Below are 16,094 nucleotides of genomic sequence, written 5' to 3' on the forward strand. Positions count from 1 at the left end.
CTGTTTAAATTACACTTGAACTTCTGCATGTCAGTACAATCGGAACCTGGAAGGGAATTCCAACATCCAGTAGTTCTGAGGAAGAAACCATTAGAGTAGAAGGCTTTCTAGCATCTGGAGATCTCTACTGTGTAGGGGTGAGATTTTGCTGCTTGACGGGTTTGCCAGAGGTAGTTATGTTGAGGGAGTACAAAGGCTTGTAGTTCATTGGAGCATCTACCATTGTGCTTGTAAAATAGACAGAGGAATCCAACATTTTGTTGGTGGGAGAGAGGCTGAAGCCTAGCTGACAGTTCAGTACCTATTAGGTTGGCGACTCTCTTCTGAACCCTGTCCAGGAGTGAGAGACTAGTAGCAGATACACCAGCCCAAATGTGATAACAATACTCCCAACATGGGCAAATGGTGGCCTTGTAGAGGTACAGGATACTTTCAGGTGTAAGTAACTTTCTAACGCAGTAGAGAGAGCCCTCCTTCCTCACAGCAGCTGCACCAATGCCCTCAATGTATCTGTTCCCTGTGAACATTAAACCAAGGAGTTTGAACAAAGTACTTTCAGGTAATGTATCATTAGTCATAGCTATTAGTGGTTGAGAAGGTTTCTTGTAATTATTAAAGGAAAGAAGCTTAATTTTTGGCAGCATTGAATCTTACCATCCATTTTTGTCTCCATTCCACTACAGACTGGAGGTCTTCCTCTAGGTTTTCCGCCATTACCTTAGATATGTGTTCATTCGTTTTCTCCTTGTGCCTATCATAGAGTGTGGTATCACCCGCAAATATACCCATCTCAGAAAAAAATGTTAAGATCTCCATTCCTTTTTTTCTAGCCATGCTTATCTTGAGAAACACTGCTTATCTTGAGAAACACTGTTTCTTTGGTTTAGGAGCACAAATGAACCATAATACTTGTCTTTTGTTGTAGAATGATAGAACCACACCTCATGATCTGAATGAACTAGTTTTAAAGACACTGAATGTTTTCTTTATATACTAAATGTCACTGTTTATCAAAGCCCAAAGGCTACTTGAGGAATAGAGCAAATGAGTGTCAGGTAGACAGTGAGTCAACAGTATGATTGTTTAATGATGGATGTGATTGGGTAGAATTTGATTATTCACAAGGAGAGCTTAACAAGAATGTACGTAAAGTATTATAGAGTGTGCTATGTAGATAATAAAAGATAGTGTTTATTGATATTATTGTCTTCAACATATATCATTCTTTCTACTCTTAATTACAAATAAGAATATAATACTTTGGTATTTATGCTTATCATTACATATATATATATAGACATATGTAATTCAGTAAATTTTCATATACCAATAGGTTTTAAGCCAAAAATGGTTGACTTAAGGATTAAGCTACAAAATTATCACATTTCATAATTGAGCATTAATATGCTGTGTGTGCAAAATCAAGACTTCAAGACAAGGTGTTGATGGCAACAAAAAATGTATTTCATTTTACATTACAATTGTTTCAATGTCTAGTTCGACAATTTCAAGCATTATATTGTTTGAAAATTTTCAAAAACCAGCATTTCTTCAGACTTTATGAATAAACACACTTTAGGCAATGTAGGATTTTTTGAATAGAAAGAAAAAAAAGTGCAGGGGGGGGGGTCCCTAACGGGAAAAGCATGCAAGAAACATTTACCTTAGTTGTGGTTACGGAAAAGCCCATTTAAATATTAATGTTTCGCCTAATTTTCATATCCTTATTTAAGAACAGAGTTATGTGAAGTTTTTACGGGGAGCCCTAAGCCATTTAAAAAAAGAAAAATATTTGTTGGCTTCCTAAATTCCTTTATTTCCCAATGATTGATTTTTTGTAAAAACAATTTTTAAAAGTTTGGTATCTATATATATATTATGGCCGTAATAACCTTGTAAAGATGTTACGGTTAGTTTTAGTTTCGTATTAGTGGCAAGTAATGTTTTTATATTATCGTTCTATTGGTATGTGGATATAATATCATTTCTGGTTTAGAATTTGATTGAATATGAGAATAAAGTAAAATGGGTGTATTAAATATATATAAACCTTGTAGGACATTTCAGGTGAAGTGTTCTAATCTATTTACTGTCTGAAGATTCATAGTTATTTTACTTGAAAAATGTTATGTCATTGCTTAGAATGATTTGAAGGGAGATAATCCAATTAAGTTGTTAAGTACTGCTAGTTAATTCTGTTTGAAACTGGGTCGATTTTGTTTCTTATAATGGTTAAAGGGAGGTAGTTCAGGCCGTTTGTGTTTTCGGTTCATTGATTACTTGAAGGCGACTATGATTTAATAATTAATTTAATCAGATAGGTCCAGAACTTGCTACAATGGCTTATTTAACAAATTAAGTATATAAATTAAGTTTTTGATCTAAAGGAATGGGTTGTGTTATTAATGACTTATGCTGCTCCTGTCATATAATTCACAATCATTCTTGTATTCAGTCATAGCAGTATTAACGGTAAAATAAGTGACACCCTCTTCAAATCAATAAAACAACTCAGCAATTATTCTAGTTATTATTAAAAATTAAATTAGCAACTTGGATACGAAAATTAGGCGATACATTAATATTTAAATGGGCTTTTCCGTAACCACAACCAAGGTAAATGTTTCTCGCATGCTTTTCCCGTTAGGGATTCCCCCCAACCCGCCTTTTTTTCTTTCTATTCAAAAAATGCTACATTGCCTAAAGTGTGTTTATCCATAAAGTCTGAAGAAATGCTGGTTTTTGAAAATTTTCAAACAATATAATGCTTGAAATTGTCGAACTAGACATTGAAACAATTGTAACGTAAAATGAAATACATTTTTTGTTGCCATCAACACCTTGCCTTGAAGTCTTGATTTTGCACACACAGTATATATATATATATATATATATATATATATATATATATATATATATATATATATATAGCATTATATTTATGCTGTGTTATCAGAATTTTCTAAACGGTTTTATGTAAAACACCAAAAGGTGCCAAAACACTGAGCCAATAAAATTTCAACAGCCAATACCATTTAACAAAATATTTGCTATCATTGGTTTATTATAAATAAAGAAATATATAATATAACAAAAAAAAATCATTAAAAAAGAAAAAAAAATGATATAAAATTTTTTTTTAAATTTTTGTTTGTTATTAGAATATTTAATCATGAAACTTAGCTTACAAGAAGTGTTTGTTTTTTTCTTGATTTGAATTTTAATTCTCTTAAATTTCATAAAATTTGTCCAATCATTATTCACTGTATTTTCTTCATAACAGCGAAAAGAATATTGTCTTTATTTTTCAATTAATTTTTTTATTGAAGTACCTTCATAACAATAGAAACAATATATTTTTTGTTAAAAAAAATTGCCAGTGTTTGTGTAAAAAAAAAAAAAAAAAAAAAAAATCACAAAAGGTCTGTTTGGCACCTTCCAGCATTTTGTATAAACTGCCTGAAAAATTTAGGCAATGTGTTAGTCCTTATTCTGCATAAGTACCAACTTTTTTCCTATAAACTTGCCATTGCCTAGTCATGAAATCTGCTTAAATATAATATTTTATTTTATTAAAAAAAAAAAATAAGACTTGGATGCCATCAGTTTATACAGAATGGAAACTGAAAGCAAAATTTGTAAGCAGTAAATAGGGATGGACAGACAGTGAGTTTTTCTAGTCGTAAAATAAATAAAAGAAATGGAGGGAATGTGAGTTCACTTTTATTTGGAAAACAAAAGATACAATTAAAAATATGAAAATGTTGTGTCATGGTGTAAAATGGATGAAAAAGAAAAAATAACAAAAGAACATAATTGTTGGGCAGTTTAAAAAAGTTAAAAAGAAACGGTTTTATATTTATCATGTTAAGATAGGATAGAAAAAACTTATGCTGGATGCAAACTCGAAAAAGATAAGACTAGGCGAGCATGTTATCAACCAGACCAAGACACCATCAATATCATCACATCGCAAATCTACCTATTAAAAAGCAAAAGTTAGAAACTCGCATTCACACATGCGCTATTAACAAACTGCATCAAAACCAAAATTTTTACATGACTCCTCCCCTTCAAACAATATAACATTTCTACACAAAATAATCAAGGATTTTGTCTAATTTTTCTTATATATCATGTCCAAGAGATGGCTCTTTCCAACAATACTAGGTCCATGTTGTAAGAATGCGGCCGACAAAAGTTTTTAAGAAACACACAAGCACAGACGTTTGAGATCTATATAATAAACTAGCCTGGGTGCCTGGCGTTGCCCGGATGTTTGAAGGTGTGTTGAGCAAAAGAAAAAAGTTGTAGTAGGCAGGCATCCATACCGCGAAGGAGAAAAAGAACATGAGAAAAAAAAAGTGACGTCTTTGTTGTCGTGCCCGTTACCAAACCGGAAGTGACGTAGGTTTAAATTAAGGCAAGACAATCAAAAAGAGGGATGACTTTCGAAAATATCGGATAAAAAGGCAACCTTTCCCTTTAGAAAGATGTCTAGTTGAGATTGAAGGAAACAATGTTTTTAACCAATTTTTCAATATTTTTCATCCGAACGGTCAAGCTTCAAAATCATACCGATCTCGTGAAAATCCGTCGCCTCTATCAAAAGTTTTACGCAGACATACAAACATACATACACACATTTGAACAGATTTTTACCCTTTATATATAACTAGCGGGAGGGGGTACCCGGCGTTGCCTGGGTGTTTCTAGGTTTGTATGGGAGTGGGGAGTAATAACCTTGTTTAAATATTATTAAAAAAAATGATATTAAAAAAAATCAGAAAAATCAAAACATAAAAATAGCGAAAAAATGGCATAAATAACCCTGTCAGATCGAAACTGCAATCTTAAGATAACAACGCTGTGTGTATAGGGGGAGGGGGTAAACTAAAGAATAAGCGAAGTAATAACCCTGTTTAAAAAAACGTTGCCCAGGTGTTTAAAGGTGTAAAAGAAAAAAAAAATTGTTTTGGTCCAGAGGCGGGATTGAACCCGGAAGCCTTAACGCGGAGGTGGAAACAAAAGCCAACCACTTAACCGTCTTGGCCACGAGTGAAAGAAATTGATTAGCGTGTTAAGTTAAGGCTTATAAAGCAAGTGAAGGAGGTTCGATTGACAGGTAGCCACTAAATGAGGTCATCGCGGGAGCATACAATAACGTGGCAGTATTTTTAGTTTCGCTTCCCCAAGGGGGGGGGGGCAACTCCCCATTTAACGGGGATTGTCAAAATCGAATAGCAATTGTCTGATATAAGGAGAAACTCCACATTGATCAAAAGCTGATTGCTTTCTGGACATTTCGGCGCGAAAGCCGAGAACACAACATTTCAATTTAGTTTCACTGTATTTATACTAAAAAGCCAAACAAACAGGCGACGCAGCGAAATAGCGCAAATCTTATAAAAGTCGATGTAAATAAATCTAGACGCGACATGCGTTCGCAAATCTTCAATATTATGATTTAGACGGTATATAAAATTTCTAAGGCATAGTAACCCCGTCGAAAATGCCGGCGAAAAAAACCTTTGGTAGACATACATAAATTGATCACACACATTTTGCCTTTTATATATATATATAGACTATTGGGGGTGCCTGGCGTTGCCCGGGTGTTTGTCAGTGTGTGTGTGTGTGTGTGTGTGTAGGAAAAAAAAGTGGCAAGCTCAAATCCAAACAGCGAAGGAGGAAAAGAATGTAAAAAATGTGTTAGTAGGCAGGTAGGCTCAAACCCGAAGCCTTGAGATGAAGTCGGAAAAGAAAACATGACATCTTACCGCTACGCTAAGAGGAAGTGAGAATCGTTGAAATTAAATGCTTCAAAAATGCAGGTGCTTAAACAAACGTCTGCTTTTCTAGGTCAAACATCACATCATAGAGAAATGAAATTCTGGCTGCAAGCTAGTTAAGCTTGAAGCTTTCTGTGTATTTGTTTGTTTCCCCAAGATGTTGGGGAAAACCAGCTCCCCATAAAAAGGGGAGTGTCCGAATGAATAGCAATTGGCTGATATGACAGGTTTTCCCCGCATTGATAAAAGCTCATTGCTTTCTGGACATCACGACACAAAAGGCCGAGAACATAACTTTGCTTTCGTAGTTTCGCTTTTATATACGAAAAACGCGAATAAACACGCAAGAAGAGAGAATAGTGGGAATTTTATAACATAAAAGTTGCTCAAATAAAAGATAGAGATGACCTCCTTTCGTAAATCGGAGATCTTATAATCTAGGGAGTATATACAAAGTTCTAAGAAATGGTACTCCCCTCCCCGAACGTTCCTCCTAAAATAGCCTTTGCAGGACATACAAAAAAAAGTGCACACACAAACACACATTTTCACTTTTATATAATAGATAGCGGGGGTGCCCGGCGTTGCCCAGGTGTTTGGACGTGTGAAAGAAAAAAAAAAGTGTTAGTAGGGAGGGAGGCTCGAACCTGTAACTATCATGTGATGCAAAGACTGAAAAAAAGTGATATCTTATCGCTACACTAAGAAGACATAGGAAGTGAACAGTGTTCAAATTTAACGATGTCAATCAAAACGTTAACTGCTAAGTGAATGAGTTCACATAGGTGCAAAAATGAATGTTGGCTGAAAGCCAGTTCCGCTTTCTGCCGATTTGTTTCCCCATGATGTTGGAGAAACCAAGCTCCCCCGAAAAATGAATAGCAATTGTCTTATATGAAGGGTTTTATCCACATTGATAAAAGCTAATTGCTTTCAAGACATTCCTGGCAGGAAAGCTAGGTAGCCTACTTCGGTCTGATTAGTTTAACTTTTATACGAAAAAGCCAAACAAACATGCGACAGAACAATATAGCATGAATTTTGTAAAAATTGCTCAAATAAAAGATATAGATTATCTCCGTTTGCAAATTGTAGATATCACAATCTAGGGAGTATATCAAAAGTTCTAAGAAATAGTACCCACCCACCCCCGAGAAGCCCAGCAAAAAAAGCCTTTGATGGACATACAAAAACGCATGCGGCTTTTTTGTCTTTTATATATATAGATAAATGGTTTCTATATTCAATTCTATACCAGGTTTACTCAGGAATAACATGCAACATGAGAACAGTAGTCCTAATAATCCAAATTATCAATCCTTATCTTAAAATTCTGAAACAAAAATGCAAAAAATTGCATAAAACTAAGTTTCCACTCAAGATATTCTATTAGATGAAGGCATAATTCACAAATCACTTTTTCAAATTATTTTTTAGACAAACCTTATAGATGTGCAATTTTTGACATTTTAATAATATTAATATTTATTTCACTTGTTGAATATCTAATATATAGTTAGGTATGTGTATACGGTTAGATCTATTTACAGGTTTCACTCCTAAACTAATTAACTGATCATTATGAATTTTGTAACACAGCTGCTATGCATAAAGATGAATAACGTGGATTATATTTTGTTAAATCAAGGGAGCAAAGATAGATGGGGATAATACTTTGTAGAAATTCTGATTTTTGTGAAATTTTAACAATAGGTATTAACCATGAATTAATAAATAATCCCCAAATTTCAGTTTCTTACAAGTATTTTAAGTGTGTATAATATGAGCACAATAGCTCATTTGAAATTGTTGAGCAAAAAAAAGAAAAAAAAGTGGGAGTAGGCAGGCAGGCTTGAACCTGTGACACGAAGGCAGAAAAGAAAGTGAAAGTAAATCTGACATCTTGCTGCTACTCCATGAGGCGACTGGAAGTCTAAAGCGTTCAAATTTAACGTAGTCAAGATGACTTGCAGAAATGGTGTTGCTTTTAAACCTCCGAGGAAAGCAAAGGTGTTAACATTTTTAATGTGGGGGGAAACCAGCTCCTCCTAAAAGGGGGCACTCTTTCAGTATCCAAATAAATAGTACTTGTCTCAGTATGAAGGGTTTCCCCTACATTGACCAAGAACCAATTACAAAACAGATACTACCCGGTCTGAAAGCCAGGCAGTTTTATTTATTTGCTTTCCCACAAAAGCAAATTAGACACAAGATCATTTTTTAATGTGCAGGAAAACCAGCTCCCTCAAAAAATAGTTTATTTGAAATTAAAATATTTCAGATTTGCATTAAATTTAATCCATAGTTATTAGACATCAATTAAACAAAATTTTGTGAATTTCAATTTCTTAAGACCTCTTTTGCACAGTTTCTAAAATCAAAATCATGTTATGGATTTTGATCAAACTAAGAATAAGGATTCTAAACATAGGGTTTAGTATTAATTATTATATCTTGATTTTAATATTTTATAAGTTTTTATGCTTTAAATTCTTTGTATCTTCAAATATTTATTCATGGTATTTGGTTTAGTTGTTTTGTGGAAGAAAATTGTTTTTGGTTTTGTCAGAATATGATTAGGTCTGCTAAAGTGAAAGGAAAAAAACAATAACATCAATGTTTGGTGCATTTTTGGCCAGTAAGCCAGTATCTTCAGACAGCCTGATCTGGTGCCACAAGAAGGAGAGATTTCATTTATAAACAAAATAATGGGATCTCTAACAGGAAAAAAATACAAAGAGAGATTTAATTGTTGATTTTTAAAAATTCATAGGATTACTAACAGGATAAGAGGGATACATTGAAATGGCAAGTGAGTGTTAACAACAAATAAGCAGGATAAGAAGAATGCTTGGAAATGCTATTATGAAAAGTTATAACAAAGTTATAATTAATGTTTTTGTTTCTATCCCAGTCAAACATCAATAAAGACTTTAGATATAAGGTTTAGTATTATTATCTATTGCTTTTAATCTTTGTACCACTTTTATGTCCCTTTACAAACTGTTCTATTTGGAGAATTAATTTTACTTATCCTGGGACGAGTACTTTATTATTAAACAAACATTTTCTATTTTTCTTAAATATTTAAAAAAAAATTTTGTCATTAATGTCTTTTTTTTTTTTTTTTAGCCCGGTCAAACATCATGTATCCGATGTTATTTAAATTGAGTAATACAGAAATGAACAGGCACACACATTGTGGCGTCTTAGAGTTTGTAGCAGAGGAAGGACTTGTTTATCTGCCATATTGGGTAAGTATCCCTTTATAAATCAACTAAAATGTAGTAGTAATGCTACAAACAACTTTACCTCAAAAAGCAAAAGGTATGCTCTCTTTGCTGCCAGTGCGGGTAAATCAGAATAAGACACAAGCGGTGTGGTATGTTTGGGGGGGGGGGGACCATGTGAAATGGAAAAAGTTGCAGAACATAAATGGGCAAACTCTGAGGAAAAGGACTCAGTTTTTTACTCATGCCTGATGAGTAAACCTCCGTCAGCAAAAGATGTGCATGCATATGAAACTAATCAACGATCAAGGATAAGAGTCCTCCTTGCACAGTGTTCTGGTGCTGTGAGCCATAATTCTCCAAACTCTACAGAACATAAAAAAAAATTTAATCTGTTGGTTCGCTCAATCAACTTTGTTTAGATTGTTTGAATCAAGAAAAAGTGAGTGCAAAACCAATTATTAAAAAAATATATATAAAATCCATTCTCTCTACAGGTACCAGTTAAATAGTATTAATACTTTTTGTGATATTCCCTTTTGTTCATAATGAATTATTCCGATCTGACCAGGTCTTTATCCCTTTTTTTTTTTTTTCAAATACATTCATATCACTTTGTCCATGTTTTTCTCGGCCTTTCCCTGACAACTCAACTGTTTTACATTTATTAACTCCTCATCCAATTTTTTCAGTGTGATCAAACCAACAAAATCTACTTATATTGTTCAGATTTAATTTTCCTCTGAGGTTATTAGGATCTGCCTGTTTTTAAGAGTCATCTTACAAATCCATCATATAATTCTCGCATCATTTCTTTTCAGTTAGATATAAATCTGGAAGGATAAATATTCAAGTAAATGATCTGTTGGTAAGGAAAAAGGGCAGAAAACTCTTAAGTGTTGTAAAAGTAATACCTGTTGAATAAATTGTGATAATAGCATAAACCAAGCTTTTTTGACTAAATTAAAGGAAGCTTATGAGGTAATGAGAAAGTGTATCTCCAGAAAGGAGGATATGTTACATGATAAGGGCTGTCCCCTGTTCATGTAAGTATAAAAATAGAGAGATTAGTTAAAATGGAAATAAGAGAAAGCAGAAATCGAACCCTGGACATAAGTTTTAAAGAACAATAGGTTTAAATGGAATGTCCAGTAAATTGTTAATTCGGATGAAATAAATAATAAATAAACTATTCAATTGTTAAAAGAATGTGGATAATAAAATATGGTTAAATAAATTAGATATGTAGGTTAAATTCCTTTGTGGAAACAACACAAGAAAAATAGGTTATTGGGAAATCAATGTCGAAAACGTGTTAAGTCGCGCATGTTGAGACACGTGAATTTTGCTCACGTGGCCGGGATGCATGGAGTTCTCAATATAGGAGGTGGGAGTTAGTTGGTCGTAGAGAGAGTCAGAGACAGTCAGAGAGACAGTCAGGGGAGACAGAGACAGGCGGACATCTGAAGCGAGACATCACTTCAGAAACTAAGATGTGAAACTTTGAGTTCTTAATGAGGAAATCCCGACCGGTCGTATTAAATAAATCCATCATGTGTTTTGGATAAAGCTCATCTTTGTGTTTGTGATTTCTACAAAAAGGTAAATTGTATTGTTATTATATGTCTGTATAAAATGTCATTACAACAACATCTCTCTCACTAAGACTCATATCATTACTAATAAGAACTCACGTAACATACGCGCACAAGTGGTATCGTCTAATAATAATAATAATAATAACTATATAACAGATAAATGAAGAATAAGTAAAATGTGAGTTTAGTGATTAGGTGTTCAGTTAATATATCCACTTAAAGTGTGGAAAAAGTTGAAGGATACACTGTTGGGAATAACAGATCAAACTTGTAGGTGGATGAAAGAGTCTCCAAGACATAGCGTTACATGGTGATGGAATGATAAGTTTAGAAGTGTATCAAAGAAAAGCAGAAAAAATGAAATGAGTCAAGAAAAGTTTCAGTGAATAAAGATATGTATTTGATGACAAAGAAGACAAGAAAATCCAGATACAAAGCCAAAGTAGAGGCTGAGAAAGGCAGATTTCCAGATATATGAATGATAACCAAAAGAATGAAATATTCGAGCTAACTAAACAGATTCCAAATATGGATATTCCTGGCAAGAAGTGTATTCAAAATGACAATGGAGTGTTAGCAACAAGTAAACAGGAAAAGAAATATGCTGAGAAATGCTATTATGAGAGATTATTAAATACATGAATAAGAATATCTCTAAGTTGCAGAAACAGTATCTTGTCCAGTTATAAGAATTGAGAAAAACAAGTTACAGGAAGTTGTAGGATGAAGAAGAGTAAGGTTCCAGAACCCCCATGGGTTGTTACAGGAATGTTGTAGGTTGCAGGTATAAAAGATATTGAGATAATCACAGATTGGACAAATTAGATCATAAAAGTAGCAATACACATGAAAAAATTGGAAGTGCTTAAAAAACGTCAATAATGGCATACATAGAAAGAACTTGATGATCTAAGAAAGAATCTTAATAAATTTTTAAGAATCTGACCAAATATAGGGTGTCCGAAAAGTCACTGAAGGGTTTTTATTTTTGATATCTTTATTTTTGATATCTTTCTGTAATTTTAAAGCAATCTGACTAAGACATTATGAAAATTTATTTAAAAAATGCAAAATTCAAACAACCTTTATTTATGAAAATAATGTCTTTTAAATGTTGCCCATTTTCAGCTTTGCTCTTTCCAAAACATTATTCATAACAGATTGCAGGATCTCTGGATTGTGATTTAACTCTCTTATTTCATTCCTGATGTTTTTCTTCAATTCTTGCAGGGTTTGAGGTTTGATGTTTCGAGGTCTGCCAGCTCGCAGAATGAAATAAGGGAGTTAAATTGCATATCAAAAGAATTTGGAGTACTAATCGCTATAAAAGGCAGTAATGGTTGGGAAATGGAGGTCATTATTCATTCATATGAAAAACTGATGCCCCTCTTCTCTAAATTCTAAATTCTTTTTGTTGTCATTTTTTCACAAAGTTTTTTTTTTAGTATATTCACATATAATCGTCTAAAAGAAAAAGTATAATCTTTTTTTTTTAATTGGCAGCTAGAAAATCATTTCTTACTATAATTAAAATTCAAAATTTTGGTATATTTGAAATATTTCTTCAAGGAATCACTATTATGTAAAAGAACCACAAACTATATTAATTTTAAACAAAAAGTTTTAGTTTTATTTTTCAAAATGCAAACTGCAAACATAGTCTACAAAACTTGTTGATTTTAAACAAAACAGTCAATACCGGCTACTGTTGTTGCTTCAGTTGCTGACTAGCTCAAAATTATTAGCGCTACTGCTACCTTGTGGATGCCTTGGGAAAGGCAAAGGCTTTGGGAGTAGACCCTGATAAAAATCTGGTTTGAAGACCCAATAGGCTGATAGTGAAGAACTGCAATACCTTTCCAGCAACTCCTGCAGCTGTGCTGGCTCCAACCGTATTGTTTTGCCTTTCTATTGGACTTTGTCTGCAATGCCGAGAGGGGGAATCTGGTAACTGGTCAAATCTAGGTCTCTTTATCCCCTGCCCAGGCCTGCATCTGAAAAGACAACTCTAGCTTTGACTGTATAGCCACAGCAGACGCTGCAGTGCATCAGATACAGAAAGCTATTGTCTCACAAGAGAGAAAGTTGCTATCATCATATTCAAATTGTTTACTTTCATTGAAAAGCATTTGATATTATGGAGAAGAGGTTAAAAAAACAAAAGAGAAATCAACACAGAATTATTATTTTAATACATAAAAATAATAAAAATATAAATTTATTTATTACAAAAAATATTTAGTTTGGTGTTAGGAAAAATATTTAGAAAAAAAATGTTCGATACACGTCATGTTGAAGTCTTATTCTAAAGACAACACAAAAATGAATGGACTCATTTATTTTGTACTCCAACAATAAGTGGGATTGATGTTTTTTCTGATGATTTTCCAAATTTCATTATGAAATTTCTCATAGGGGAGTGGTATCAAGCTTTTAAACACCAGGAAGGTAAAAAAAACAAAAAAAAAACAACGCAAAATAATTGTTTCATATAGTTAACATTTTTATCATTACTTTCCTAAGAACTTTTAAAATATATCATGCAGAATATTATTTATTAAAGCACATGAAAGGATATTTGTTTCTGAACAAAATGGTGGTATTTTGAGGATTTAAAGTGTTTTAGTTTTTAAAATATGACTTTTAATAGAACTATCTTGAAATCTGTAATCATCCAGAACATTTTATGGTTGATGAGCATTGCTAATAAAAGAAGAAATTATCCCATAAGACTGAGAACTTAGTACAATTGTGAATTGTTACAAAGGTAATGGGAAAAGTGTAAAGAATGAATCACGTTATTCATCCTTGTAGCAGGCAATAGATTCCCGCTATTATTAAGTAGGAGATTAAAGAAAAGTTGCATGGTCTCCTTTGCCATGAAATGAAGACACAAAATATGCTGATATATAATTACAACCAAAGTAAATTTAGTTACATCATAGTACAAGTATTAAATCATGGAAGCTTATAGTTAGAGATGTATGAATAATGTTACTTGAGTTTTCACCTCAAGAGTCCTTGATGAGAGGTTGAACATCGATTTGGCTGTCTCCGAAACCAGGGAGTGTTTGTCGTCACATCTGTATTGTTTCAAGGTCCAGCAAAAAGAGAATGAATGATACAAACCGGAAGGAAGTGAAGGTAGCTGTATCGCCCTCTTATGGCCAAAAATGATATTACCATAGTTAAAGGGCAATAATCATGTTTGCCTTAAGGTCATTCATTTGTGTTTGTGTGTCCACTTATATGGAGAACTCAGTTCCCATAAAAGCTCTTGATAGAGGTAATTACAGAGGCTTAAAATTAATAGATTAAGTCCTGGAAGTAATGTAGAGAATAAGTGAATCGCAAACAAGAAGTTATATAGGCATAGATTGAATTCGGTTTGGTTTTTATACCTCCACAAAGTGTCACTGGTGTGATAGTTATCCTTAGACAAATGCAATAGAAGTAACTTGGTAAGAAGGAGAATCTGTATTTTCCTTTTGTGTATCTAGAGAAAGCTTTTGGCAAATGCAAGATGGAGTGTGGTGGTTGAATGAACAAAAATTCTTATAAAAGATGTGAAAAAGAAGGAAACTCTTAACAATTTTCTTTGAAATAATGATTTTAAACTTTTTTTCCTTTTCAGATGATGAAAAATCTTCTGTTGGAAGAAGGGACAAAGATTACTGTCGAAAATGTTAATCTGCCCGTTGCAACCTTTGCAAAATTTCAACCTCAACAAATATCATTTCTTGACATTACAAATCCTAAAGCCGTGTATCCTTTCTTGTAAATTCTGTTGCTCATTGTTGTTATTTTGAGTTGTTTTTAAGTAATATTATAAATGCAGTGCAAAAGTTGCACCTATTTTTTGCATCAACCATTATATAAAAAAACTATTAAGTTAATTTAACTATACATAATAGACACACCATCTTATTTTATGTATGTTCTATTTCTTTATGGAAATCTCTTCAAACAGGGCATGAAGTCACTTGCTGTTCAGAGCCAAAAATTAGCCAACAATAGATGTTAAATGGATAAATTCTGACCCAGAAAACAATAATTCTTTCTCCTTTGTAAAAAAACATTGCTTATGGAATGTGAAGACTAAAGGACAAAATAAGAGAAGTGAGAATTTTGTAGACCACCAAAATTAAACCCATGGTCCACTTTCTACTGTCCTAATACTACTTAAGTATATGTGATATCAGTCACAAGGTTAATTAATTTTTGTGTTCGTTTTGAAAAGGGATATCTTATTAAAACCTATTATGTTTTGTTTTTTAATTTAATGATCATTTTTGTTTTAATTTAACAAATAATTCTGTATTGGGATGGACTTGATTTTTTAAGAAGTTGCCATCTAAAGCATCAGACTTAGGAACCCTCGTGTCAGACTTACAAATCTTTGGTTACCTATCTATATGAATAAATGTGAAAGATTTTGTTTGGTATTTACAACAAAGTTATAAATGACATTTTTATTATAATTAAGGTTTCACATATTTCAAGTGGCAATCTTTGTAAAATGATACATTTGAAAAAGCCAGTTTGTACTTTTCATAATTTCACTAGCAGTGAAAATGGTGTTGCCTAAGAATGAAAATGGCCCTTATGTATAAAATAAAGAAGTCTCTATTTACTTGCCTCTCCTCATTATTTAATGTAGGGGAAAATCCAGTTTCTAACAAAGGATTACTTTGGATTAGGACAAAAATTAAAATTGCTTCAGTCTAGAAAGATTTCTCCTTCTTGGACCAAGAACAGAAAAGATAAAATATAGTATGAGAACAGATACTACACATTGCTCCTAGTCAGAAGTCAGTTATGCTCTTCCTCAAACTGCTGATATTTCTATTTGCATCATTTTCTGTGAGGCACATTGCTAAACAAGATTTCACACTGTGGTTATATATAACCTAGCCTGGGTGCCCGATATTGCCCAGGTGTTTGGAAGTGTGTGTTGCGCAAGAAAAAACAAAAAAGTGGGAGTAGGCAGGCAGGCAGGCTTGAACCCATGACACGAAGACGGAAAAGAAAGTGAAAGTAAATCTGACATCTTGCTGCTACTCCATGACGCGATTGGAAGTCTAAAGCGTTCAAACTTAACGTAGTCAAGATGACTTGCAGAAATGATGTTGCTTTTGAACATCCGAGGAAAGCAAAAGTGTTAACATTTTTAATGTGGGGGAAAACCAGCTCCCCCTAAAAGGGGGCACTCTGGCAGTGTCCAAATAAATAGTAATTGTCTCAGTATGAAGAGTTTCCCCTACTTTGACCAAGGACCAATTACAGAATAGATACTACCCGGTCTGAAGGCTAGGCAGTTTTATTTATTTGCTTTCCCACAAAAGCAAATTAGACACAAGATCATTTTTTAATGTGCAGGAAAACCAGCTCCCTCAAAAATGGGGGCACTCTGGCAGTATTCAAATAAATAGTAATTATCTCAGTATGAAAGGTTTTCCCTACATTGATCGAGG

At 33.2% G+C, this 16,094-nt stretch overlaps 1 protein-coding gene across 1 annotated transcript in view; it reads left to right on the top strand.

Annotated features, from left to right (window-relative positions):
• Positions 1 to 16,094, top strand: part of LOC145261017 (ubiquitin recognition factor in ER-associated degradation protein 1-like) — a 52,572-nt gene that overhangs the window by 12,717 nt on the left and 23,761 nt on the right. Inside the window, exons 4-5 of the mRNA XM_080119143.1 lie at positions 8,925 to 9,046; positions 14,255 to 14,385. Coding sequence (XP_079975269.1) covers positions 8,925 to 9,046; positions 14,255 to 14,385 — 253 coding nt within the window. The remainder of the gene's footprint in view (positions 1 to 8,924; positions 9,047 to 14,254; positions 14,386 to 16,094) is intronic.

This window comes from Euprymna scolopes, chromosome 37 (assembly GCF_053919585.1).
Source record: "Euprymna scolopes isolate OS-2025 chromosome 37, ASM5391958v1, whole genome shotgun sequence".
NCBI classification, from domain to species: domain Eukaryota; kingdom Metazoa; phylum Mollusca; class Cephalopoda; order Sepiida; family Sepiolidae; genus Euprymna; species Euprymna scolopes.